General features: G+C 42.5%; 1 protein-coding gene across 3 annotated transcripts in view; it reads right to left on the reverse strand.

The window, feature by feature from the left end:
* ehbp1 (EH domain binding protein 1) overlaps positions 1-26,334 on the reverse strand; it is a 117,244-nt gene continuing 90,910 nt past the window's right edge. For all 3 annotated transcript variants that reach the window (XM_026354680.1, XM_026354679.1, XM_026354681.1), the window contains 4 exons: positions 9,375-9,474; positions 8,274-8,347; positions 1,504-1,618; positions 1-1,107 (listed from right to left, as the gene is read on the reverse strand). In XM_026354680.1, the coding sequence (XP_026210465.1) occupies positions 1,017-1,107; positions 1,504-1,618; positions 8,274-8,347; positions 9,375-9,474 (380 nt within the window). In that variant the 3' untranslated portion in view covers positions 1-1,016. The remainder of the gene's footprint in view (positions 1,108-1,503; positions 1,619-8,273; positions 8,348-9,374; positions 9,475-26,334) is intronic.

Raw genomic sequence — 26,334 nt, forward strand, 5'->3', positions numbered from 1 at the left:
TATGAAATCATAAAGACTTTATTACTGAAGACTTGGGTTATGACACTGGAATAAATAAACAGATAAATGTCCACACGTTAAGAACAACTGCACCAGATGTGGAGCTCTAATGGATGCATGTGGAAGCATATTTCTCTTCTTCAGAATACAATAAATAAAAAACCAAAAACGTTACTGAGCAAAATACACATGAAATGTGATAGTAGATCACTTACAAGCAGCTTATAGGACAAAAGGCAATAAATAATATATATATGTTTGTTTCTATCTGCATGAGTTCTGGAAAAAACAAAACAGGATTTTGGAAGCTATAGAGGAAAATATACAACATGAGTTTTTTTTTTAAACATGATATTTCTTTTGGTAAACTGCTTCAAGCCAAGACAATAAAAAAGCAATAGGAAAGTTAAGATTTATGAACGGTTACAACCGCCCCCCCGCTCCTCTTCGCCTCTTTTAAGATATTTTACAAGTAAAAACTTTAAAGTGAATTAATTAAAACGTACACAGTCAAGTAATGAAGTAGCTTGAAAAGACTGATATTAAACTGACGTTTCCTCAACTTAACATGACGAGAAAAAACTAAACTAAACTAAAAACGCCCCTTTGAACCCAGTTGTGCTGTACCTCAAACCCACCGGTCCGCACGTTTGCACAGACGAGGCTGTGCTGCTGCATCATTACATACAAAGATCACACCGTCTGACTGAAGGGTCTCGGCTGCTCCCGTCTCTTACATATTTATATGTTACATACAAGTACCGCTCTTGGTGAAGGAAACGAGAACTACAATAAAAAAACTACTGGTTATACGCGTGGGACAGTTTGAGTCAGTATAAAGTCGGTGTGAAGGCATCACGGGCCTCTTGGTCCTGCAGAGTCTGTGCAGATAATTGGACCGAGACAACAACAGATCAGGATTTCAACATCTGACGTTCTCCAATCATCATCTCAGTTTGAACATTACATTTCTTTTATCGGCTACATTTGTTGGTTGAGTTTTTCCGGGGTCACGATCACTGGAGGACGCACTTTTCCTCCTTCTTGGCCATCTTGCCTTTGTTCTGCTCCAGCGTCCGCTCCAGGTGCTCGTCCTCCTCCTCGGCCCTGCAGAGGGCAAAGGTCAAAAGGTCAGAGGGTGAAGCGGGGAAGAGGTGGAGGTGGAGGAGGGGGTGAGGGTACACACATGCACACAGGTAACACGGTCTGTGCCACCTGTAGAGTGGCCTGGTGCCAGGGCCCGAGCTCTGGCCTTTCACCTGCCTGGCACCCCGTCAGCGGACGGCGTCGCCAACCTGGACGGGATCCCGCACATGCAGGTGTGCGGCTGCAGGCTGGCTGAAACGCAACATGCCCCCCCAACGTGTTTTCACAACGTCTACGGTTTCTGAGGGACCTCTGGAAATGTAAAGATAGGCTGCTGGCGCCGACTCCCAGAACTCTGTGGTGTTGAAGTGTTGTTCTGTATTTCTGCTTGTTGTGTGAGGACTGTCGATAACTTACTGTTTCTCCTGGGCGTCCAGGTCTCTGACCAGCGCGTCTCGTTTGTTGACCAGTATGACCAGTTCATCCAGCAGCAGCTGCTCTCGTCTCTTCTGGGCCTCGGTCTTCTGCCAGTCTGCAACGACACCAGAGGAACAAACTCGTTCACACCAGAGGACGCGGAGAACGATCTTTACTCATTAACACCGACTCATGGAGGAAAGGTTTTATTTTTCGCCCTGTGATGTTAAAACCACCCAATGTGCACTTGAAGACAATTCGAGACACATTTGTGCATAATGCCGAGTTCCCTCGGATCCTCCTGGAATAAAAAGGCTTCTCCTGAACAGACTTGACTTGTTTCACACAGCACTTTATCAGGTAACTGAGACACATTATCAGATCCTCCTGAGGACTACAGAGCTCTGGTTGCACGCTCCACAACCTTCGGTGGACGGTCACATTGGTAAAAGTTTATCTTCGCATTAACCTGCTGGATTGTGTAGAGGTGGAGACGAGTCCCATGTGTGGACCAGTGTGTACATGTGACAAGTAAACACTGACTGTGTGTGTGATGGGTTGATCTAAGAAAACACACGTGAAGGACATTGTCATGTCGATGTGCAGCCTCATGATGCACACGGAGAATCCCTCTCCCACAGGGACTTAAAGTCTAAATTCAACATAATTATATTTGTTTGTATGTTTAAAAAGGATTTTAGGAACAAAGGATCCAGAACTTTAAGGGAATTCCTACAGCAGGTAACAAATGACTTGATTTTTGATCAAATAAAGAATATTTCTTATTAAAAATCCTATTTTTCCGTCCATGTTCTATTAAATGTAGATTTTCTATTAATTTCTATTTTAGTTTTGTCTCCAGAATCTTTCACAATAAACACAAACATGTCAGATCCAAACAAACAAACAAACAAACAAAGTAGGTGAACCCCTCTGAGCCTCCTCTCTCAGTTCTCCAGGGTCTTTGCAGGAAGGGGCCCCACAGGGTCCAGGTGGGACCCCGATCCAAATCCCCACAGCCTCTCTCTGGAGGAGGGGGGCTGCTCACAGGAGAGCACTCGCTCCCCCTGGAGCTCAAATATCCGCCTGGTGCCCGTGGCTCCACAATCACCCAACACCAGCAGCACTCCTCCTTCTCACCCCCCAACACCAAACTGTGCTTAAACAATAATCTCATTAACACAAGTTGTTTTTTTAACATTGTTTTGTGCTTTATATAAAATACATTAAATTAAATTAAAAAAAAACACTCGAGTAAATCTGAAACCTCCAGCTGCTCCTCAGCTAAGTGTGAGAACGTGTCCCCCCCCTTAAAAAAACACACCATCGTGTCATAAAAAAATAAAAACCTGCTCCGTCCCAGAGAGAATTCAAACACCGTGTGCAACTTCTGCGGCGCGTAGGCAACTTCACCCCTCTATCAATATTTAACCGTCTATTGATTTGAGAATAAAAGGGATGATGTAAAATGTCAGTCCCAAAATAAGTGTGGCTTTATTAAAAATAAATATTCCCCCCCCCCACTTCATTGAGTCAAATTGCGGCAGTCGAGGTGTGTGTGTGTGTCACGCTGGGCCCTGTGTGTTTGTCCTGAAAGGTCTGCGCTCTCTTCATTGGCCCCGTTCGTCCCTTTGAAGTCGACCACAGAGCGAAATGAACACAGTCCCAATATTTGGCTCTCCACGTTCCCCGTCTTCCTTTCTCTCCCCCCCTTGCTCGTTCTTTTATTTTTTTGTATTATTTCCCTCAGGAAAGCAAATTTACTCTCCTCTGGCTTTGTGGGGAAGTCGACAAATCCTCAAAGACTGTAAAACCTGTGTGTGAGGAGCGTTTTCCGTTTCTTAACGAGAGGTGTTTTAGGAAACTGAGAAATCAAGACGGAGCGAGAAAAGCGAGTGAGTCATCAAGTGAGTCATCATCTTTGGATAATTGTGAGACAGGAATGTGTGTGTATCCATATCCACCATAACTCCGCCACTCTCCCACAATCCTCTCTCAACAAGGCCGGCCCACAAGAGGAGGGTTCAGGAGGAAGGGGAAAAAAAAACTTCCCACAAAAACACAAAGAGGTGCGTTAAAAAAAAAAAAGTTCCTCCTTCTCCTTCAGAGCACAAATCAGCCAAAAAGCCAAAGTCCTGGTTGACCTGAGGAGGGAGGAGTGGGGGATCGGTGTTTGGAGGGGACGGTGGTGGTTGGGGAGGGGGGGTTATGGAGGGGAAAGCACATTGCTGTCAATCACATGTCACAGAGTCCCGCCCCCCTCATTAGGAAGGTAAACAATAAAGAGAGCCGATGAGAGACGTGACCAGGCAACACCAGAGCAGGGCAGGCTGGGTAACCAGACACCCAGGAACAAACAAAACACCCTGCAGCCACTCAGAACCCCCCCTCCATGTAAACCCCGCCTCCCCCATAATACAGAGAGAGAGAGGGAGAGAGAGAGAGAGGTTAAAGACTCAGAGGAGTGTGTACAACTCACATGGTGGGTGCGTATTCAGATAACCCCGGCCGTGCACGCCAACGGTAACCATGTGAGTCTGCACAAGGCACACAAGAATGCACGGGTTCAAATCCCCATGAAGCCCCTCCCCGCCCGCTCCCTCCGACGCTAAATTTATTCAAGAGAGCAAACTGGTCCAAAGCCTCGTTCTCTCAAAGCGAGGAGATGCCGTCCTACATGCGTCTGGGTGTCTCCGTCATGTCGAGACGTGATCCGACGCACAGTTTCATAAGTTCTCCAGAGTCTTTGGACGTTTAGGACTCTTGTCTCCTCTTTACCTGTTCTCCTGGTGTAAAAACATGTCAGCACAGAAGAAAGTCAACAGGCGAGAGGAGAAAATGTGTGGAGATTAAATCTCATGCATATGTTAATAATGTTTAAATAATGTTTAAAGAGACATTAAAGTGCCGCCAACGAGGAAAACAGCTCAGGAAAGAGAATTTAAAAATACAACCAGGTACTGAACAGTGGATTGTTCCTCGAACATTTAAAGAACAAATCTGGTGCCGTGAAAACAAACAGACAGCAGCGGCCTGTTTAAAATTAGCTTGAGTATATTCTAGGATTCTATATTTTTCTTTTTATTATTTATTATTAACTACTATTAATAAATTAACTAAAGGTTGTGATGGATCCTGCGTATTATATTTTAGGCTGACGTGACCTCTGTTGACAAAAAGATCCTCAACTTCACTGAAGTTCTCCTGGTAAAATAAAGATTTAATAATTTATCTGTGGATCACAAAACTTAATTTTGTCCAAAAACCATTAAAGTAATTAAGTTATTAAGATGAGCATGTGCACTTTTAACCGTCCTGCTGCTAGAATTACTGACGAATCTGCGGCCAACAAATAGCTACAAAACTAAATCACCATCTGTTTTAGAAAAGTTCTAAAGCCTTTTTAATAATGGACCAATCGAACGTGAATCATTTATGCTATGAATGATTACATTATGCTCTAAGAAAGAGTCGAACTGCTGGTATGTTGGACGTTCATCCTCGTGACTCATCGTTAAAAGTCAGTGTTTGAGAAGAAGAACCTTCAGTACTAACTTTGAAAAATATCAGATGGTCGACCAGCCTGAAACTGAAGCATGAACATAAACAAAAAATGCACAATTTCAGCATCTGTTGAGACATATGTTCCAGTAACCAGCATATAATATCATGTTAGCTACACTAACAACTGCTGGAGATGACGTCAGGAGAATACTTTGTTCACTTTAACCAATTAAGGACAGTGTTTGTCTTCGGTTTTTGAGAAACCTGAATAGAGAACAGTTTAAAACTAGCTCAAACACTCTTGTTGCAAACAGCACTAATTCCCCAAAACTGAAGTCTGACAACTTGTGGAACGAAGCTACTTGTTATCGGTGGTTCCAGTCAACTAGCAACCCTAAAAGAGTTGGCAACATCATCAAAAGCCGCCCATGTGATGGGATTCCACGGTGCACCTAATCAATCAGGTCTGTAGCGCACCGCCCCGATGTGTTACAAAGCCCAAATAGATTTACAAATGGGAAGTAAGTGTGTGTGTGTGTGTGTCGGAGGTGTGGAGAGGGATAAGCTCCTGCATAGGATTACATATTGATTTTAAACATATAAAAAAGCTTATCATATCAAACCGTAACAGGAAAAACTCTGGGACCCGGTTATGCATAAATCCCTTTTAGATGGCGAGAGGGCGTCCACTTTAAAACATGCACACACACACACGCACACACACGCACAGTACTTGAAGGGAGCCAAGACACAGTTTTGTGTGTGCATACATAGGTGTGAATTGGTAAGCAGATAAAGAGGGCATAGTGGATCAGTTTTATGGCAGGGAGATGAGAGTGTGGCATACAGATGGCATTTTCCCGCCTGGCATCACACCAAGAAGTTACAAGGAGGTGGTTATCACGGATCATGCTCATAAGCAATAGCTCTGGCCTGACAGCCATACTACAACAGCTGCACATCTAATCCAGCTGTTTCCACGTCATGCTGTTTGAAGTGTCCGCTGAGGAGCACGTGGGGTTTTAAGCATCACAACGCTGGAGAAACATCAGCCTCACTGCATCGTGATCAGGACGGTGGTCGTTTTCAGAAATCAACTTTAATTATGTTCATGTTTCTAGCTGCAGAACCTGGTTTATCTTATTGGAGCCACAGTGCTGCACTTGTTGACCTGTTCCTTCATTATAAAACAACAAGGTTAAGAATGATCATCACTTTTTCTCTGTACATGTGTGTGATCTCTGCTAGTCTGCCATCTTTTCTACTACACATAACTTTGAATTAAAGTTGTTTTTTTTTTATGTCACAGTTCATCGTTGTCATTATTTATGCAAAATCCAGTAACTTTTTATACCACCGGACATAGACAGGTGTAGCACATATACCTGCACAGACTATGTGATGAAGCCATGGTTCAGTATGTGGCCTTACAGGCCAGAACAGGAACAGATAGAGGGGGAGAATGGTGTGTATCATTGCACAGGTATATATTTTTCTCAGCAGGGTGTGTGTGTCTGTGTCAAGGCAGGTGTATCTGAGCGATGTGTGTTTTTTTTCCTCTCTGCTCTCGGTGCATCTCTCTCTCTCTCTCGCTCTGTCATCGACTGGCCAACCAAATCAGCAATTACTCGCACGCCCGACCATTGCTCAATGGACCTGCCCAAGCACCAAATAAGAGCAGAGGAGACTCTCTCACGCACTCACACACACACACCTGTGAGACGTAAACACACAGATGCAGAAAAAACAGAAAGCAACAGAATTTTCTCTCTCTCTCACACACACACACAAATCTTTTCCCAGCAGCTCAGAACTATCTGTGGCTGCTACAGAAAGGTAGAGCCTGTGAATGTTAAGTGCCTCCCTTAGGGAGGAAAATAAGGCCGGCTGATAAGTTAGTCAGCTGCAAATCCAACAAGTCCACATGAAGGCAGAGAGGAGCGAGGTGACACGACACACACCACCTCTCCACCTCACCTCACACTATCTCTGCTCTCTCACATCCACACACAGGCGAGCATGCAGACACGATATGCACACGATATATAAAGAAATACGTGCTCACAGAAGAACTGGAAAGCCCAGAGACACGCACGCACACAGGTGCCAACACACACCAAAACAAAAAGACAGAAGTACTGTAGACTTCAGCTCAATACGCTAAACACAAAATGAACACACACTGGAACACATGAACCAGAAAAAGTGACATCCTCCCATTTGACTCGAGCTGCGGACATTCAGCAGCTCGATAAATAAAAATAAATAAAATGGCCGGGTGAAGACAGAGGAAATCAACCTGGACGCAGGCAGCGTGGCACCATCTGCTCCTGCTTGGATACGCATATCTGTTCCCCCTTCAACCCCCGCCTGCCTGGTCCACCTCCTTTCTTGCTAATTACAATTGATTTATTATGGACCAGGTAGCTTATCAGGTGCCCGGTGAAATTACAATGGGTGTCCGAAGGCTGTGTGGAGAAGCGGGGGCTGGGGAAAGGGGTGGTGGTGGTCAATGTCGAATGGCAAAATCAATTAGCATTGATTGGCAAAAGGTTCATTTTGCCAAAGAGGACACAGTTGAAGGGGATTAAACTTCTCTGGACCCCTGACAACTTTGATACAACACAATGGCTGCCTTTCTGGCTCCGGTATAGTTAACAAGCTTTCAATAACGTGTTTTTTTTAACCTCGCAAGAGGTCTTTCAATGTGGCTGCGGCTAGATTTCAAATCAGGCATTGGCTAGTCAGGGCTAGCTAGGAAACAGATAGCATTGATCAAGTATCAGGGAGTGAAATCCCTCGCTAGCTTGCATCTTAATCCTCATCGAAAAGCAGATGGAGAATCAAAATCATCCTGCTTTAGGCTCCTGATGAAGGCTGGTCAACAGCTGGACAAGATGCACGAAGGACTCGTGAAAAACAAAACAATACATGTGGAGAAAGATTAATCGCTTTACTGGACCTTAACACTTCAGACAGTAGCTTTAGTCTTTGCTGTGTTGTCAGGAAATGGAAACATCTCTAGTAAACTAAACGTTACCAGATGTTTTACTGCTAAAAAGTGACATTTAGTGACACTAGTTGGGAGGATTTGGGAATAAGTCAGCTACAGGGAGAGTACAATGATCTCCAACTGGACAAGAAATGGATTTCTTTGCAGACGTCGTTGTTATGTTGCTTCCCTGTATCAGTAGCATCCAACTCAGCAGTGACACCTGGTTATTTTAAGTGGAACTGTTTGGATGTAAGTTAATCTAATGACTTACCCTCGATGGCCAGCATGGCTCTCAGCTCTCTGTTCAGCAGTTCGAAGCGTCTCTCCAGATCGTGCTCTTTCTCCCTGTGGCAAGTTAGAGAGAGAGAGTGAAAAACACACACACACACACACACACACACACACACACACACACACACACACACGCACACACACATACACACACACACAACGAAGTTCATCAATATGTTAATGACTAAATCATTAAGCACTTAAAGAAACCTGCAATAAACATTGATTCAGCTACTCTCCTGGACCTTCTCCGGGTTCACATTAATCTACTGCACATAACTGATACACATACTGCGCTCACACGACCCGGGGTGAATGTGTGTGGTGAAAGAAAAGGGAATATAAGAAGAGAAGAAAGGTGGGGAAAGGATGAATGACGGGAAAAGAGAAAAAACAAATGTGCATATATGAATATGCCATGAATGTGTGTGGCCGTGCATGTGCGTATGGTTTCTGTGTGTGTGTGTGTGTGTGTGTGTGTGTGTGTGTGTGTGTGTGTGTATGCAGCACAAATTGAATTCTTTCCTCTTTCAGCCATATTAAAAAATGAGGTAATTCGGTCCCTAATAGAATTTGTCCTTCACAGGCGGCTTTCCTCTTTGCCTCCACAAAGAGAGAACAGAAAGGCCTAATAATCAGCCCTTCTGTCAATTGGCCACTTTCAAAGCCTCCCCTTTGCTATGATATAATGTGATTATGAATACTTCAATCTCTCCTTCACTTGCACACTTTGAAATCCTAACAGCGGCAAATGAAGAAAAAAGGCAGCCTGTGTGTGTGTGTGAGTGTGTGTGTTTGTGTGTGTGAGTGTGTGTTTCCACCTGTCGCAGCTGACCACATACAAAGAGACTAGCGATAGAGTGATGATCGTCACATTTCTATTGATTTCATATCCCGTCCACATGTAAATCAATGAGTGGATAGACAGAGGGGGTGAATGGAGTGGTGAGTACACTGCCACGCTGTGCAGCTTCAATGATCTTGATCTAATACTTTAATAGGAGAGTAATGTTTCCAGGTTTTAACGCTTCTCAGTGCAAAAAAAAAATAGAGAAAAACAAAAAGGAAGCAAGATACATACAGCAGAGAGAGCTGGTTCTGTCTTCTGATGAGGGCGTTCTTCTTGTTGACCAACATGAACCACTCCTGCATCATGGCTTCCTCCTCTTCCTTGTTGTTGCCTAGAGAGTCCACACAAACAAAGTAAATAATAAACAGACTATTTCAAAAGTTTGAATCGTTGTTTGTCATGTTATTCATTGCTCGAACTATAAGATGGTTTTCAGATCATATCCACATCAATTGACAGATAAATGTTCGACTGTGCTATAATAATCTAAACAACCATACATAAAAGAGATGATGTAGATAAATTACTCAGCTTCTGTGAAGCCAGTATGACCACCTGATATTTATGTGTGTATGTATGTACACTTCCTGCTTGTGTAAACATTCACATACTCCACACTGTGTCTTCAAAACGTCAATACAGCTTCAACCGGGGCGGGATTAACTCAGCGATTACAGTCGAGTGCCTTCACAGAGTAGAGCCCATCACTGTAGGGCAATACATATCCCACCAATCACTCAGTAGGCCTTCGGAAAAAGAAAAAACATGCCTCGGGGACACGCTGACTGACGATTAATGTATTACCTGACCATCCTACAGGGAGCTAGCAAGGCTCAGATGCATGGCTAATGCAAGCGTCATCCTCGCCTGGGGCTAAAGCTCTATGCTGTAACTTACTTAGGTACAATGGGATGCGAACAAGTGATACGAACAAAGCACAATGAAGAGAAGCCTTCAAATGCTGGCCACATAACAACAACAAACAACAACATTAGTCTTTTTTTTTTGTTCCATCAGGTACATTTAATACAGACAAAAAGGATGGTTTTATATTATTACATATTATAAATTAATTTAGGTCAAATTTATGTTGAAATAAATTTGGGCCATTTCATTTATTTACACATAGCAGAAAAGATGTAGGACCTCATATATATTATAAATTTAAATAAACTTTATTTGTTGGGACTGTGCTGTGTGGTCAGTAAAATGTTTTGTCTCGAAATGGAAAATAAGGCTTGTGGCACTGGAGGCCAGTTAACGGTGACAACAGCATTAATCTGACATTTAGTACGTCTGTGAGGAGAACAAATGGATAAAAACGGAGGATGCCAGATGAAAGATCGTCTTAGAGCTTAGGTTATTATCTCTGGTTGTTTTTCTTCCTTTTCTCAGGAGGAAGGTTTAATAGCTGCAAAGCAACGACAGGCATCATAACAGAATTAACACTAAGCAGAGATTTCAGTTATTTATTAATTAGGGGTCCTCAAAATAATATGAGAAGCACTGTTATGCTGCCCTTATTCATTTTGTTAAACACAAAATCAGTGAGGTTGTGTTTTTAGCTTATTAGACTGATGCTTTTATTGCGAGCATCAGTACAAGAGTGTTATCCAAATACTTTGATCACAATATAAACTCTGACTTGATTCAAAATTGATGCATTCAGCTGCTTAGGATGAGAGAATCAAAGAGAAATGTGTCTGTAAAACACCCCCCACCACCACCACCATTCAAGAATGAGGAGAGGAGTATTGGGCCGCTGCGTCACTGACGACAAAAGGCAGCGGAGAGATGTGTGTGGACACCGGTGAGTGTGTGGACATTTGTGATACTCTGAGCCAGCAGATGTATGTAATTTCATTTAGGAGGGTGGAGTGAGGAGGAGGGGGGAGAGATGGAAAAAAAAGAATGAGCAAATGAAAGAAAGCTTCAGGATTTAGCCGAATCGGGGGCTCGTGGATTACTGTAGTCAACTTTGAAACGGACGACACTCGGAGGGGGGATAAAGCCGGCGCTGACAGGTCATTGTGCTGCCTCGAAGTCAAATAAAACAAGCAAATAATAATGGCAAATATTAAGCTCCTGTGACATTGTGGTGAGGCGAGCTGGAAGGTGAGGGGGGATTATAAAGCTATATCCCCCACCGCTAGCCAGCCAGCAGCTACCAGCCAACCACCAACCGCATTTCATGAAAGGAGGCAGGGGAGGCGAAGGGAAGATAGAAAGGAAAGGAGGAGAGGGGAAGAAAGGCAGGGAGGTCAGAGGAGAACAGCAGAACAGGAAGGACGAAATAAAAAAGAAGGAACAGTAGAAGGAAGGAGAAAACGAGGGATGAGGAGGGATATGGAGGGACGGGCAGAGGGGAAAATGGGGACTGGAAGTGAAATAGGATGACTGGATAGGGAGGGGGTGCAGGAGGGAGTAAGGGCAAACAGGTGAGCAATTTCAAAGAAGGGGAAGAGAGGAGGAGATGGAGGGAGAACAAGTGGCGCAGGACGCTGCTCAGCATCTTCGTCCCTTCACTCTACCTCTCCAGGATTGAACTCTGACCTCCAGATCCTTCCAGCCTCTTAAAGAGACACACTGCAGGTGTGTATGAGTTCCATTTACTGGATGTTTGATTTATTAGAGGAGCTACAACTCTGTTGTCTACTAAGGTTTTCATAACCAATCTGCCACTATTATATCAAATTATAATATACATAAACCATCTCTTAAATCTTATTTAACTTACTTTTAGTTTTAAATGTCAGAAAAAGATGTACTGTTTAGGTTAATGCATAAACCAAATGGCGAATGTTAAGAGTGACAACAACAAAGAAAAAAAAAGCTCAACGCTCTGTTGTATGAAAACAAATGGTGTATATATCTCTGGCAAGCAGCTCTGACACTGTGTCTGTGAATCCAGCCTTGGCCCTAAGACATTGTGGATCCATGCTGGCTCTCAGGGGGCCATCTTGGATCAAAGCATCTGGCAGTTTGGCAGGTTGCATTGTGGGTCTTGCTGCTTGCCTTACACGCCATCTCTGTGTGCTCAACACAGAGCAGGGCAGAGCAGAAACAGGCCAGAATCTACTGAGACTGAAGCAATAAATTTGGCATCGGTACAACGTTTCATCAGGACATCAAAGGATTAGTGAAATATGCCTGATGGAGATACACAGGGCTTCCCTACCTACAGGAAATTTTTATCGTCGTTAATATCATGTTTAGTGTTAGCTATCAGTGTGTCTGTGATGGTGCAACACAAGATACAATCAACTCACATACGCACAGACACAGACACACGAGATACAACAAGATACCCCTGTATCTGATTGGCTGTCTCCTTCTCTTGTTTCACTCTCTCTACAAAAGGCATGAAAAAAAAAAAAAAAAGCTGGTTATCAAGGGTCAGCGTGTATTTGTATGCATCCATATGAGAGGACAGAGGGAGAGAAAATGCAGAAAGAAACGGCGAGAATGAAAGGCTGGGAGAAAAGACAGAGAGAGCAAATAAGATTAAGATATCTATCTTGGCCACTGTTCCATTCAACGTAGATAGGAAGAATGAAACCCACCCTGAGGTGGTCAAACTGCTGCTGGCCTGCACTGGTTATTAATTAAGTGTGTAATGTTACCATACTTAGTCTCCCTAAATGCATGCAAGGAGTGTTTTAGTGAGTAAATGTTGAATTGACTGTATTTTCAGTGGATTGTTTCATTACCTAAGACGCCCTGAAGAGATGCTGCAGAAGAAGAGGGAAAATTTAACTGTAAAAGGTAAGACTGCAATTAATGACTAATTATATGTTTGTTTAATGTTTGTATCTAATGCTACTTCTCCAAAACACATTAGCAGATTGCTCATTTTGTCCAATAAACAGTCCAAAGATATATTCAATTTATAAGTATATAAAATTGCAGAAGCTTCAATAAGCCAATGCTTTGCTATTTTTACTCAATAGTCTACTTAAATAATAAGTGCTTTTTGTCAATTTACTTAATTGCAGGGGTCAAACCGTTGATCTTCCAGTTAGGGGGCAGACCTTCAGCTACCAATGAACTGCAGGTATCTACAATTACTAAGAATTACAGTAACTTGATCAGGAAGAAATCTAACATTTGTCATTCCTGGAAAAACGACGTCGCTTTGTGCCTTGAAGAAGCGAGCGTGGATGACAGGAGGAGAAATGAATGAGACAGAAAGAGAAAAACATTAAAAAGCTGTGATCACAGCACGTTCATCTCATTTCTTATCCCACCATTTTGCCATTTAATCCAAAAGCTGCTAATCCAATTTGTCTATCGGACATGTAAAAAAGCGGGGAGGAGGAGGAGAAAGAAGAGAAGGAGGAGGAGGAGGGAGAGGGAGGAGATAGAGCTGAACTTCTCTTCTGTGTCCAAGTCACTTTTTTGAATTGCGGTTTATTTAGGGACAAGCCGCACTTGTGTCTCTCCCATCGTTCTCTCCATCCGAGCGTCAAGCCTGCCTGATATCAGCGGGGATCAGGGAAGATGAAAGCCAAAGACGCATGAAAGGAAATGAGAAAAGAAGGAATAAAAAGAACAGGATGAACATTGTTTCCTGTGATTAGGTAAGAGCTCGTTAAAAGGCTGTCACTGCGGCGATGTGAATATGCATGACAGGGGCTGGTCTAATCAGAGAGGATCGGAGGGGGGAATTGTGCCTACTGAAGACTTGATTTAATTAATGTGAGTGGAGGAGTGTCTTGTTAGGAAAGAGAGAGTAAGCAGGTTGTAAGCAAGAAAGTTTAGGGCGCTCACAAATTTAGGTTTGGTCATAAAACATAACCTAAATCCTGAAGTAGTCAGTCGCTCACTAAAAAGCAGCATCTTTTTTTTTTTTTTGTTGAGGCTTTTATTCAGAGCAATGCACACTGAATGCAACAGTTGTCTCATTTCCCAACTCAGCAACATTACAACAGTTGTGATATGTGTAAGAATCAAACCCCTCAACCTTCTTTACACTGCACATGTGATTCCTCCTGCTCTCTTCTTTTCTATTCTGCTCTCTACTGGAGTGGTGCTGAGGGCTATTTTTTCCAGGGAGGCTTGAACGAGGCCTTTTTAACCACCCTCAATGGCACAATGGTCCCAGCGTATAGAGCAGATCCCTGCTTTATTGAACCTGTGTATAATGTCTGGTGAATGGAACACATTAACCGATTCACACTCACCTCTTTTCCTCCCTCCCCCCAGATGGAACAGGAGAAAAGTAAAATAAGAAAAAAGAGAAATAGGAAAAAAAAAAAAACCTACTCTCACACTGAGGCACAATGACTGCCTTTTCCACCGGTGTCATTTGTCAACCACTGCTTGCTTTACAAGTTACAAAAGATGTGGAGGTGGGGGAGAGAGCAGGAGAAGCCAGAGTGGGGTGTGATTGAGAGTGTTGGGGGCAGAGCCATGAATTGAGCCTTTTCCTCATCATAAGTGGGGCTGCATAAGTATTTGTTTCCAATTACAAAGTGCACAGTGACACGAAGAGCTGCTGAATACATCATGTATGATTTTGCTGAATAATATGATTTAAAAAACAAAACAAAACGATAATTAAAAGAAATCAGAAATATGCAAAATAGAAATGGTTTAAGGCCAATTCATGCTTTCTGCTTCTCTGTGTGTCGGTGAGTGTTGGGAAACACAGTTCCTTTCAGTTCTTCACACTGTTCAATCAAAGTTTAGTGCTGAGCATGACTAAAATGTGTCCATGTAGGTACCTAAGTGAAGTATGAATAAAAGCACATGTGCATCATGGTTATCATTGATGCTTGTGTAAATGGCATTACAATTTTAGCAGGTTTCATTAATGTGGGCACTGTTTCATTGGATGGATTGACTACAAACTGTAGTAAACAGCATGTTAAAGCCCTTTTTAATGAGCTGAACAGTATACATATGTAGCACCTACTATGAACCTCTTTGAATTTTTGTTTTCAGAGACCATGTTAAACACAGACAGATCGGTTTGTCCTACTAATATTTTTCTTCTCTCTCTAAAACACACATCTTGCTCTCTTCTGCCGACTCTCCTATGTACACAGAAACACACACACACACCCTTGGGCAAACATGTTTGACCTCAGAGCTAACAGTAGACAAACCTCCAGACACTTCTCATTCCTCCACCTCAGAGGTTAAGGAGCCATGGGGGCTCGGGCAAACAGAGTTCACATAATAGACTCTGAAGATGAAATGTTCATATTGGGAGGATAAACTCTGTGTGTGCACACACACACATACACACACACACACACACACACACACACACACACACACACACACACATACACACACACACACAGTCATTTCTTGTGCCGAGTATGCTTTCTCTACACTCTCATTTAAATAATTCAAATTAAATATGCGTTAACAACGATTTAATGCATTCACTAAATTAAATAAAGCAACTAGAATGAGATCAGAGTAAAACAAACTAGTTCTAGAGTGTTTTTTAGTTTGTCTTGCAGAACAGTCAAGCTGTGACAATCACACAAATACACTCCTCCCTCCTCAGTTCAACCCACCCTATCTCCTCTCCTTCCTCCCTCCCTCACCCGCTCCATCAAATTGTGTTTTTGCTACAAATCAATAAACATTATCAGAGAGTGGCAGACTATGGGTCTGGTGGAGGCAGCTTGTGTCTGTTAAAGCCCAGACCGCCCTGTCTCTATCACAACCTGGGTGAGGAGGCCAGGAGGAAACAGACACACACACACACACACACACACACACAAGAGAAAGGTAGATAACATGAGCTCACAACTGCACATATAAACACAAATAAAATTACAGGTGCTTACAGTAAACATAAGTGGACGTAAGACGCAAGTGAAAAAAATACAGACAGAGCCACAAATATACAAACAGCTGTTCCACAGGAGCTATTGCTCAAATCAATATGTACAAAAAAAGAATAATAAGTCAATAAGAAATTAAAAGAAAAAAAAAATCTGCCCTCTATGACACCAACAGCGACACTCCCTAACCCATTACGCCGCTGTATCATGACTCTATGCTTGTCAGCTTGCTTTAGCTTTAGCGTCAGAAATCCCTGCTCTCTCCAATGCTCTACAAGAACCATTTAACTGAGCTCAAAATAAGATGATTTTCAACCTGTCCCCACTTAGCTTGGGGCTGGAAAAGGAAAATCAGGGGGCCTGCCATACACAATTTCTCAATTACCTTTCTCATTATTGTCACCCGTGTTCATTACCACTATTATCATCCTCCCTTTTCTGTTGCACCCCCCACTTTAGGCTAGCTTAGGCCGTTGTAGCTGTCGAACTGGATGAAGAGAAGGAGAAGAGCGGCAGAAGCGAGAGCTTTTTTGCAAGGCCGGAGCACTTCAGGTAATTAATATAGCAAGAGGGGGCATATGAGAGGAGACAGAGAATATGTGAGTGAATGTACGCCTGTGTGTGTTTTTGCTGAAATGCCTGATTGGGGAGCTCACCTGCCGATACCCCCTAAAAGGTATTTCATTAGCGAGCTTTTTACCATACAAGCAGAGGAACAAAGCCTTGGTTACGCCTGTCTCCACTCCACCTCAATGGGGCCCTCCAGGACGCCTGTAGCTGTGTGTGGGAAGAGCAAAGAAGAGTCGAGGAGCAGAGAAGAGAAGCAAGGAGAGGCTATCCCCGTTCATAATCTCATGACAAAAGGCAAAAAGGCATCATCCTATTAACAGCGTGATCTTCACCAGCTCATGTTAGCGCCTTTCCACAGGGGCTCTCTTTTATTATGAAGGTGAGTGGGTGATATGGAGCAGGAAAGGCACCCGGCGCCTCCCTATTAGCCCTGGGACAAGAGTAGGTATGAAGGGGGAGAAGAGAGACCCCATGCTAGGGTATTGCTTGGAGTCTTTTCCTTTCTACAGAATGAGACTCTGCTTGGATCTTCACTAACTTCTATAAGTCAGTTGTACAACACAAAGTGGGAGCCTTTCCTCAATCGAACACCAACAACAGTGGTGAACCTCTCTGGGAAAACATCCACCTTTTTCCTCAGTTCCCACTCTAACAACCATTAAGACAATGATGGCTTTAGATACTAATAAAGCAGCAGCACTAGTTGCTTGTTTGAGTTGAGTTCCCATAATACTAAAAAAGGTACAGCTAAGTCGAGTGCTGCTGTACAGTTTGTTGTATATGCATAATGAATTGCCGCCAAGGTGTTTGGAAGCGTATATATGTGCCACTATTGTCATCTCTTTAAGTTAATGAAATGGGTCAAGGGAAATTTTTGTACTAAGCAGGGTATTCAACAGCAGCATTGCTAAGAGAGTGTGAATGTGTGCTGGAGAGAGAGGAAGAGAAAATGAGTGAGGGAAATAAAGATCAGTCTGTTTTTCTGTTTGAGCGTTTTGTCTTCTGCTCAGTGGGGGTGCTTGCCTCTAGCCTCAGGTTACACAGGGGAATTGTGGGAAAAAGACAAACTGAGCTGTGCATGTGAACGGCAGCAAGCAAGAGTTGGTGTTTCAATGTGCTGAAGAACTCTGTGTAGACCTCCAGGATAACATTTTGAGCATTTTCAGGAGCAAAGTGACCTCAATAAAAGGCCAAACTGAGAAAGTGGACAAGAACAGAGGTGGAGGTCGAGGAGGTGACCAAGAACCCAGATGTCACTTTGACAGAGCTCCAGAAAAGCTCAGCAGAGACGGAAGGACCTGGCAGAGGGACGAACATCTCAGCAGCACTCCATCATCAAGCCCTTACTGCAAAGTGGCTGAAGTGACTGAAGTTAAAGAGGGAGATGTTTGACCTTTCAGCACAACAATGACATCAAAAGTGTCATCGAAACTCACACTTGAACACTGGTAGACACACTTAGACTGGGAATCAAGCTACCTGTAGCATAAGACTTGAATCAATCCAACTAGTGAGTCAAATACAGAGTGTGTTGTACAGTGTGTGTGTGTGTGTTTTACAAACATCAGCAGTTTGTCCATCAGTCTGATTCTGCTGTTCTGCAGCTACATGTGGACACTTTAATTAAGAACATGTAAGTGTTTAATTAACAACTGCATTAATGGATCTAAGAATGAATGCTCCTGCTGTGTGGCTACTTACTACCACACAAATCCAAACTCATTGACCTGCATGAAAGTCAGAATTTTGCTAATTCGGTGTGATAGAAAGAACTTTGAGGGACCATTAAAAGTAAAAGTACAGACTACAGATATTCAAGAAATTTACTCCTTCCCACTCCTTCACCTTAGATCCTCAAACACACACACACACACACACACACACACACACCTCAACTCATCATCGTCGTCCTCCATTCTCCTCTGTGGCCCAGTAAAAAGCCTGTGATGACCTGGGTGTGTAGCTTATTAACCTCTCCATCAGTTCTTATCAACCAATGAATAGGCCAGTCATCTGCACCTCCTCCTGAATCTGAGGGCGAAAAAATGTCTCCTCACGTCAGGACTATAATTTAATCCACACACAAATCATTTCAGGTGCGAGCTCGCGCTCACACACACACACACACTTCCAAGACCGTCATGGACCATGTGTTACTGAAATGATCAACAATTGGAGAAAACTGCAGAAGGACTGTGCATGGTGGGTGTGTGTGGTTGCATGCATGAATGCGTGTGCACGTGTTTGAGGGCCAGAATAAATTAATGGCTGATTTCGCCCCTTGCTTTGATGGCATTAAGAGCCCTCGTCTTCTCAATGTGCTGCGTTAAATGCTTTTCTCTCCTTCTCTTTTTCTCTCTGTCTCTCCCTTCTTTTTTTTGACAAGCGGGGCCACCCAGCAGAAAGCAACTGATGCAAAACACCGAAGTAATCCCCCTCCATCCACCACCACCACCCCTCCCGCTATCTTTAGTCTTTGACACAGTAGCCATTATCTGTGGGATTTAGTTAAACCAAACCTTCATGTATTTGTTAGACCCTGGGTTCGTTTTCTCCTCTGACTGCTCTGCTCGAGTGTGGCCAGGCTGGAGGAGGGTGTGGTGGAGTAGGGGGGTTACATCATCAGTTCACCTAGCATGAGCAGCTAAAATCTGCTCCGGGTGTTAAATCTAATAAAGTTGAATTTACAATCCTTGTTGGTTTTAATTGCTGCAGAACCACTTAACTAAGTTTTTACAGATGTTCAAACCTACAACACAACAGCTGCACTTGCTCTGATTAATTTAAACAACACAAAAAAAAATAATTTCTATTTAAGTTCCAAACTGTTACTACTATTCAGGGAAAACACTAACTTATTGCAAAAAGGCAATTCAAAAATAAATATCAGATAAAGCTAAATCTTTACTGATGAGTTGTATCTTAACAACAGAGCATTGGTACAGTAATTTTTCAAGAGTTAAAATCCCACATAATTAAACTGAATCTGGTCAGTGGCATCGTCCAAAGAAACAGTAATTGTTAACTTACTTTCAGTCACTTATTTAAAACTATTTTATTATAGTCACATTATAGTCATTCATTTTATCTTGTCAAGATTTAGTCAGTGAAACTTTTATTTTTTGTAATGTTTTAGCGAGTGTTTTAATGGCCTTACCGTACCTTTCATTATGTTATGAACTTTGTGAGGCTTTAAAATGTTGAAATAGAAGAAATTATATGATCACAGTGAATATGAAGCTACATGTAGAGATAGAAATGGACAAAATGCAGCCAGTAGCAGGTGAAATAAAGTAAAACAAAATAAAAATAACGGCAGCCTTTTTTTTGCAAAGTGTCACATCTAATTTTCAAGGAGCCAGCTGACTGACAGCAACAGTGTATGTAGACTGATGATTAGCACAAAATCAGTTATCTTTGTGTCACTGTAACATGCACATCTGTCTGGGACAGTATCATCAGAGAAGTGATTCTTTATCAGACTACGACATACACTTACAGCCTGGGTGACATCCATCAGCCAAATTAGTAACACAAAGTAGTGGTTTGATCGACTGGTTTAATTTTAGTGCTGGTTGTGAAGGACGTGTCAGCACAAACAGTGTAAGGAGGTCTTGTCTAAGGACCCCTACTGGAGGTAGGCCACAGCTGGGGTTGGAACCCGACCTTTCCAGCTGCTGACTTTTCCTTCTGAAAGTAAGACTAATTTTGTGAGATTTCATCATAATTTTCCGTTGTAATATTTTTTAAACTACAGTTTATATTATTTATATTATAGTCATTGGAGTGCACTTGTGATCTAATTGCTAGTGTGCAAGCCACAAAACCACAACATCCAGCTTCATCTTTACACTGAAAGCGCCAGAGATAAAAAAACAAATCTGTCTTACTAAAGAAAATGTTATATCTTTTCAGACTTTTTACTATGAGCTCATTTCATGCTGCATCACTGAGGCCTTCCTCGCCGTCACATGCAGCTACAGAGCTACAAACAATGTTGTGGCATCACTGTTGAAACTTGCACATAAGCTGGGGATTGGTGAGGCTCAGCTAAGGTTAAGCCAGGCAGTTCAGCTCCCTCAGTATGTGTTTACACACACACTGAGGTGTGAACCATTTGGGGAGCTTAGGGGGGCGGAGAAAGACAAGCACTAGTGTAAACCTTAGTACCTGTTGATGGCGTTAATTGGGACAGCTTAACACAAACATTGGCATAAATCTGTAGGGATTCTGATCTGGGCCAGGAGTCAAATTTAACATGCTTTAAGGGAATACACATTATTAGTTGGGGTAGGTGTCAGATAGCAGCATTTCTTAGTAAAGAATAAAAATGACTACGCCATGACCGGACGCTATGATCTGTGTGAACTTAGTGTTAAATAAGATATTTGGTAAATATTTATGTAAATGTTAATAACTTTTTTTTATGTATGTTCTTTAAGAACCTGTACAGCTTTAGATTACAAAATGCAGCCTGCACCCACATCAAGCCTTCAAACGAGAAGGGGTAGAGAAATTTCTTAATGAAAAAGAGTGATTACGTCACAGAGAGAGCAGTGATAACCCCCAGTGAAGGACCCCCCCACAGCCTACTGACAGACAGCTTCAATCTTTTTTAGCATAAGTGGCTCCGCCTGCTCCATTAGCAAAGAGATGGAGGAGGGTGTGTGTGAGGAGGGGGGAGCTCGACTCCATCCCCCCTGGGGTAGATGTTAGAACAAATTTGAGAGGTGTCATATTACACGCCTTGTGACAGGAGGCCGAGGGGAGGTGAATATTAAATTTGCTTAATGAATTAATCTGCAGACCAGTAGAGGCTCTGTTAACAACATTAGTCATCCTTCTTACATCTGTACAGGGAGTCACTAGTTCTTCCTCCTTCTTCTCCCTCTGCTAGACAATAATTTGGCCCTTTCGTTTTCATCTTTACTCCCCGTCTGTCTCTTCTTTTCTGCAGAGATTTGCTCAAGGACACCAACTCTTTGCCCTCCTACTTTAAGTGCATCAACATCAAGCAAAAGAAGAATTATAAATGATGACTTTGGTTTGTTTATCACACTTCCTAATGCATTTATAAATGTGTTATATAAACCCCAAACACATTTCATCTGGAATAGCATTACATTACCACTGACACCAACACCTTCCCGTTAATGTCACTGGCCATGCCTTGAGCTTTGACTCAATACACAAATGCTAAATTGCCGTGTTTAAATAGATATTTAAATGGAAATGTATTGGGAAAGACAGCTGTTGGTATTTGTAGCCTGGAGTGCTCATTACAATGGGAAATGGGGAGGAGTGTGTATGGGGGTGGTGGTGGTGATGACAACAGTAGCATAGCGAGCAGCTGTGTTAGCAAGTGAATGGTGTAATTACTGGCCAAACCTCTGTCATTAACCCACATTGTTGAGTGCCACCACGTCAGTTACCATAAGAAAGCCGTGATTAATTGACTGCAAGATTTAAATTCAATTATGTCATTGGGGTCCAGTTCGTACACTAAATAATCAACCACATAAAAGCAAACAAAAGGAACAGCTATAGTGAATCGGAGCTACATAAGAATTCTAAATTTAATTGTCAATTTCCTACAAGATGGAACAAAGATAATGTTTAAATGTAAGCAAGGATGAATTGAAGATGTGTTTAAGCTGTGGCAACGCGTAAAAAGTGAGTTTTCGTAGCAGTGTGAATGACTGTGCGGTCCAGGCCCTCTGTAGGTGTGTGTATGCGAGTATTCAGAGTGTTTATAAATGTACAATGTTGTATATTTAGTGCTTGTGTGTGTGATGTGTTTGGCAGCTTGCAGCGTGGATTCTTGGACCGGCTGCTGCATGGGGTCTCAGGCAGAGAGGCAGCTGATGAAAGCATTGGCGGGATGCTCCAATAAAGAGCAGATTATCATAAGTGGCCATTGTCCACCTCCAAGTTCTCTCCCACAACACCATCCTCATCCCCACTTACTCACTCTTCTGCTCAGAACATTCATTGGCCCTGTTGCTGGCATGAGAAAAAGAGGAGTGCCTGGCCTGAAGCTTTTTATAGAAACTTCAACTGAACCAGGAGACGTTAGGAGAAAAAAACGACAACAACATAAAAAGAGAAATTTAGAGAGAGAAAATAGTCAATAAAAAACAAATGAGTCAATAAATAAACAATGTGTTAGAGGAAAATGGCAAAGTGGCACAATCTGATCTGGTTTACAAACAAATTCAACGTGCACGTCTCCGGGCTGTGGTGACGAGCTACACCCCCTTCCCCCCCATCCCAACAAACTCCCTCCCTCCTGTTGACTCCATCCACCCAGCTCATTTTATCTAAAGATTCTCAGACAATGCCTAGAGGATCCCGTTCCCTAATCTTCCTAAAAATCCCCCTTTCATCCCCACTGTTGAAGAATGTATGAAAGGCTGACACCAAGCTGGAGAAAAGAAGTGGGGGGAAAAAAAAGAAGAGGTGCACATCTGGGAGTGAGGGTGGTGACACTGCTTGGAAGAAGGCAGAACGCGGAGTGGCGGTTACAGCTCGGCATTGGTTGCTTGTGCAGAGACCTTGCAAGTTGACTAATTAAATTGTTTTGCTGCTCAAACATTCAAATGGCCAAGGAGATTAAGGGAAATGGGAGTGTATATGGGTGTGTGTGTGTGGGGGGGTGTTAATCTGTGTTCTGACACAGTTGAACCACCGAGTCTCACACACACACACAACCATTTTCACACAAAACAAAAAGCTCAAATCCTTTGTTTTGTCCCCTCAAAGGCAAGAAAAAGGCAATAGGTTTTAAAAGAGTGATCCCTAGATTTCTTTCCCATAGGGAAGAGCAGGGGCATTTGCTCCTGAAGTGAATTCAAGATGACCACAAACACATTCCACCGTGGTCTAATACAAAACTATTCGATTGAAAGCAAGTGCTCTTTTCGTAACCCTGACAACAACAAGAAAATGACCAAAGGCCTCAAAAAGGAAAACATCTTCTGTTGGTGGAGTCTATCTCAGTTGCCACAAGCTTAGCTTATGAATTGGGTCTGTGATTATGGATAAACAACAGTCGCAATCTTGCTGCTCAACAATTCACACGATGGCCGAGCCCTCAGCATAGCCTGTGTTTACTTTCCACCTTTATTGGAAGATTTAGGAGGAGAGCAATGTGTGAACTTGATTCATTTTCACAAGTAGAGCATTTTCTCTGTGTGCAAGAAAACAAAGGGAGGGAAAAGGGGAATCGTGCAATGCAGCACCTGAGAAACAAAGTGCCTTTAGATTAAAGCCAACACCAAGTTTTATTCTGTGAACTGGGGAGGGTATTATAGTCTAAACACTTTTTTCGTCTCTCAGTGCTGAAAGATTAGACTGGTTATCCCATTAAAGTTGGTAAAATGCCATTCTTGTGTCTTTAAGCTCTCGTATAGGAGGTCAAGATGAGTCTGCTTGTGCTTACAAGGCGGGCACGGATGTAATCTGCCCAAAGTTACAATAATTAATGTTAAGCTTCTTCAGCAATACGTTTGTAAAAGAACTGGCCCTGATAATATACTTAAAGCTACACATGCTGTTTGTGTGACGAGCCGAGACAAGACAGGGCTTGATGTGCATGTGAGTCCCCATGGCACTCACGTAGCCCAGCTTAAATCTTTAGTCAAACTATAAGCTGTTGCTGCCACAATGCTGGATTAGGACGACAGGCATGGGAAAAAGAGTGAGAGGCCGGCTCGCTTGGTGGTAAGGAAATATAAACACACACAAACATGCACTCAGTGACAATGATGCCTGCACCACATCAGCATTAGTGTTGATGCAGGATGTGGGGGAAATATAGCTAACACAACACAGTAGATACCAGGATATCTATTCAACAGTACACTCACGCACATGTTAATACTTCTATAATAATGAATTGCAACTTACAAAGTCCTTCCTAAAACATTTTGTCATGAGTGCACTTGATCTTTAATCACTTAATCCCAGATAATGGCAAATAAAACTAAAACTGTACAATTAAATATGTAAAAAGATGCCTGAAGGCCCTAATGTGGACGATGGGAATTTAGAGCCACAGGTTCTAAATGCCAAGCCGTTCATGTTCTGCAAGCCTTCACACAATCACAGACCAAGTTAAAGCTGCCAGCTGCTCTTTCCAGTGTGCAGGCATTGACAGTCCGTCCTGTCCCTTTCTCAGATATGGAGGGGGATAGGCTGCATGTATAAAGTATATTAAGCTCTTGCTGGATCACTCTGTGTGCCATTCTCCTCTCGTCGACGTGCAGACACAAAGACAGATTAAAAGGAGCGTGCGCCATAAAAACCCTGTGTCAATCTTATCGGCTTCAAGTGCAATTTTTAAACATATGTTAATCTGGGAGAGCTAAAACTCATTCTCTCCTCTCTTTGCTTGTTTATCTCTTATCAAATGCGCAGTAGGTGAGGGGCAGCTTTGCGGTGCGGCTAAGTGCTATTATTTGGATAATTGCGTCCATTGTTGCAGGTTATATAGCTATTTGAAATGGGAGGTGTGGGTAAATAGGTGCAGGGGCCAGGTAGGGGGTGGCTGAGATATATTCGAACAGGAGCAAGGGGATTTTCTGCAAAGGCTACATGATGCATTTGAATGCTTCTTCACACCACATGCTGAATTTTCAATAAGGCGCGTTTGATATGTTTTTCTTTGTAACAATACCCTTAGAAAAATAACAATGCCAAGGTCAGAAGCATTACATGCATGTATAGAAACACATTAATGATGAATGGTATCTTAATTTAAAAATATGAGCACATCAAACACATGTTAAAAGTTCAATCTGTACAAGCTGTAAAAACACAGCAGTAGAAAGACTACATGCTACAACAAAAGTTTCAGGTCTTACTTAAAGTTTCACACATACAAAAAGTAATAATATCATAGTTACAGTGAAAATGTATATGTAATTAATACATAGCTTCTGTTCAAATACACTAACACTCTTCTTGTACAATCAATAAAGTCCTATAAATATACTGTCCACTGCAGGAGGTGAATGTTCTCCTAATGTTGCGTGTGTGAAGGACAGTGCTCCCATTGGTGCAAGAATAACAAGTTCATTAGTCAAGGGGGGGCACCGCAGGAATTCAAATTCCCCCCTGGCCCGCGCCTGGCTTCTGATTGGCTAGCTCTGTCGGCATGGCGAGACTCATTAGAGCCCAGCAGTAATTAAGAGTTGTTAGAAAGTGAATTCTCCAACCGCAGATTAGAAAATTAAACTATTTACTGATTACATATTAATAGAAGACAACAATGGCGCTTGCCATAAGCTTGGAAGGCAACCAAGGAATAAATCTGTGTACTTAATTACCATAAACAATGGGGGCATAGAAATGGAGTTTTATGCACACTCCCTCCTGTAATGTGTCTGATATCAGAAGACACTTGACAATTCTTGTTCAATTATCTCTATTATTTAATGTGCTGTGAACTGCCTCTGAGTAAATAAATTAACCACCCCAATTACTTTGGATTCATCTGGGGAGGGCCGTGGCGTAATAGAAAATGCCCCAGAAAGCTGCATTGTGCCCAAACCTGGGGAGAGATGGGGGGAGGAGGGGAGGTGTGTGAAAAAGGAGGGAAACAAGGGGGAGCGACGGTGAGAGGAAGGAAAGAGAAACAGATTCTCCAGGATAAAAAACAACAAACAAATAAAATGTGATGCAGAGAAGCGGTTTCAGAAAAAATAGTGAGAAGATGAAGGTGTAGGAAAAAAAAACATCAGAAAAAGATTACTGATTTGGAAAGAACAGAAAAAAAATCAGTCCAGGACGCATAACTTAATATACTGCAGCAA

Source organism: Anabas testudineus, chromosome 15 (genome assembly GCF_900324465.2).
Source record: "Anabas testudineus chromosome 15, fAnaTes1.2, whole genome shotgun sequence".
Lineage (NCBI taxonomy): Eukaryota > Metazoa > Chordata > Actinopteri > Anabantiformes > Anabantidae > Anabas > Anabas testudineus.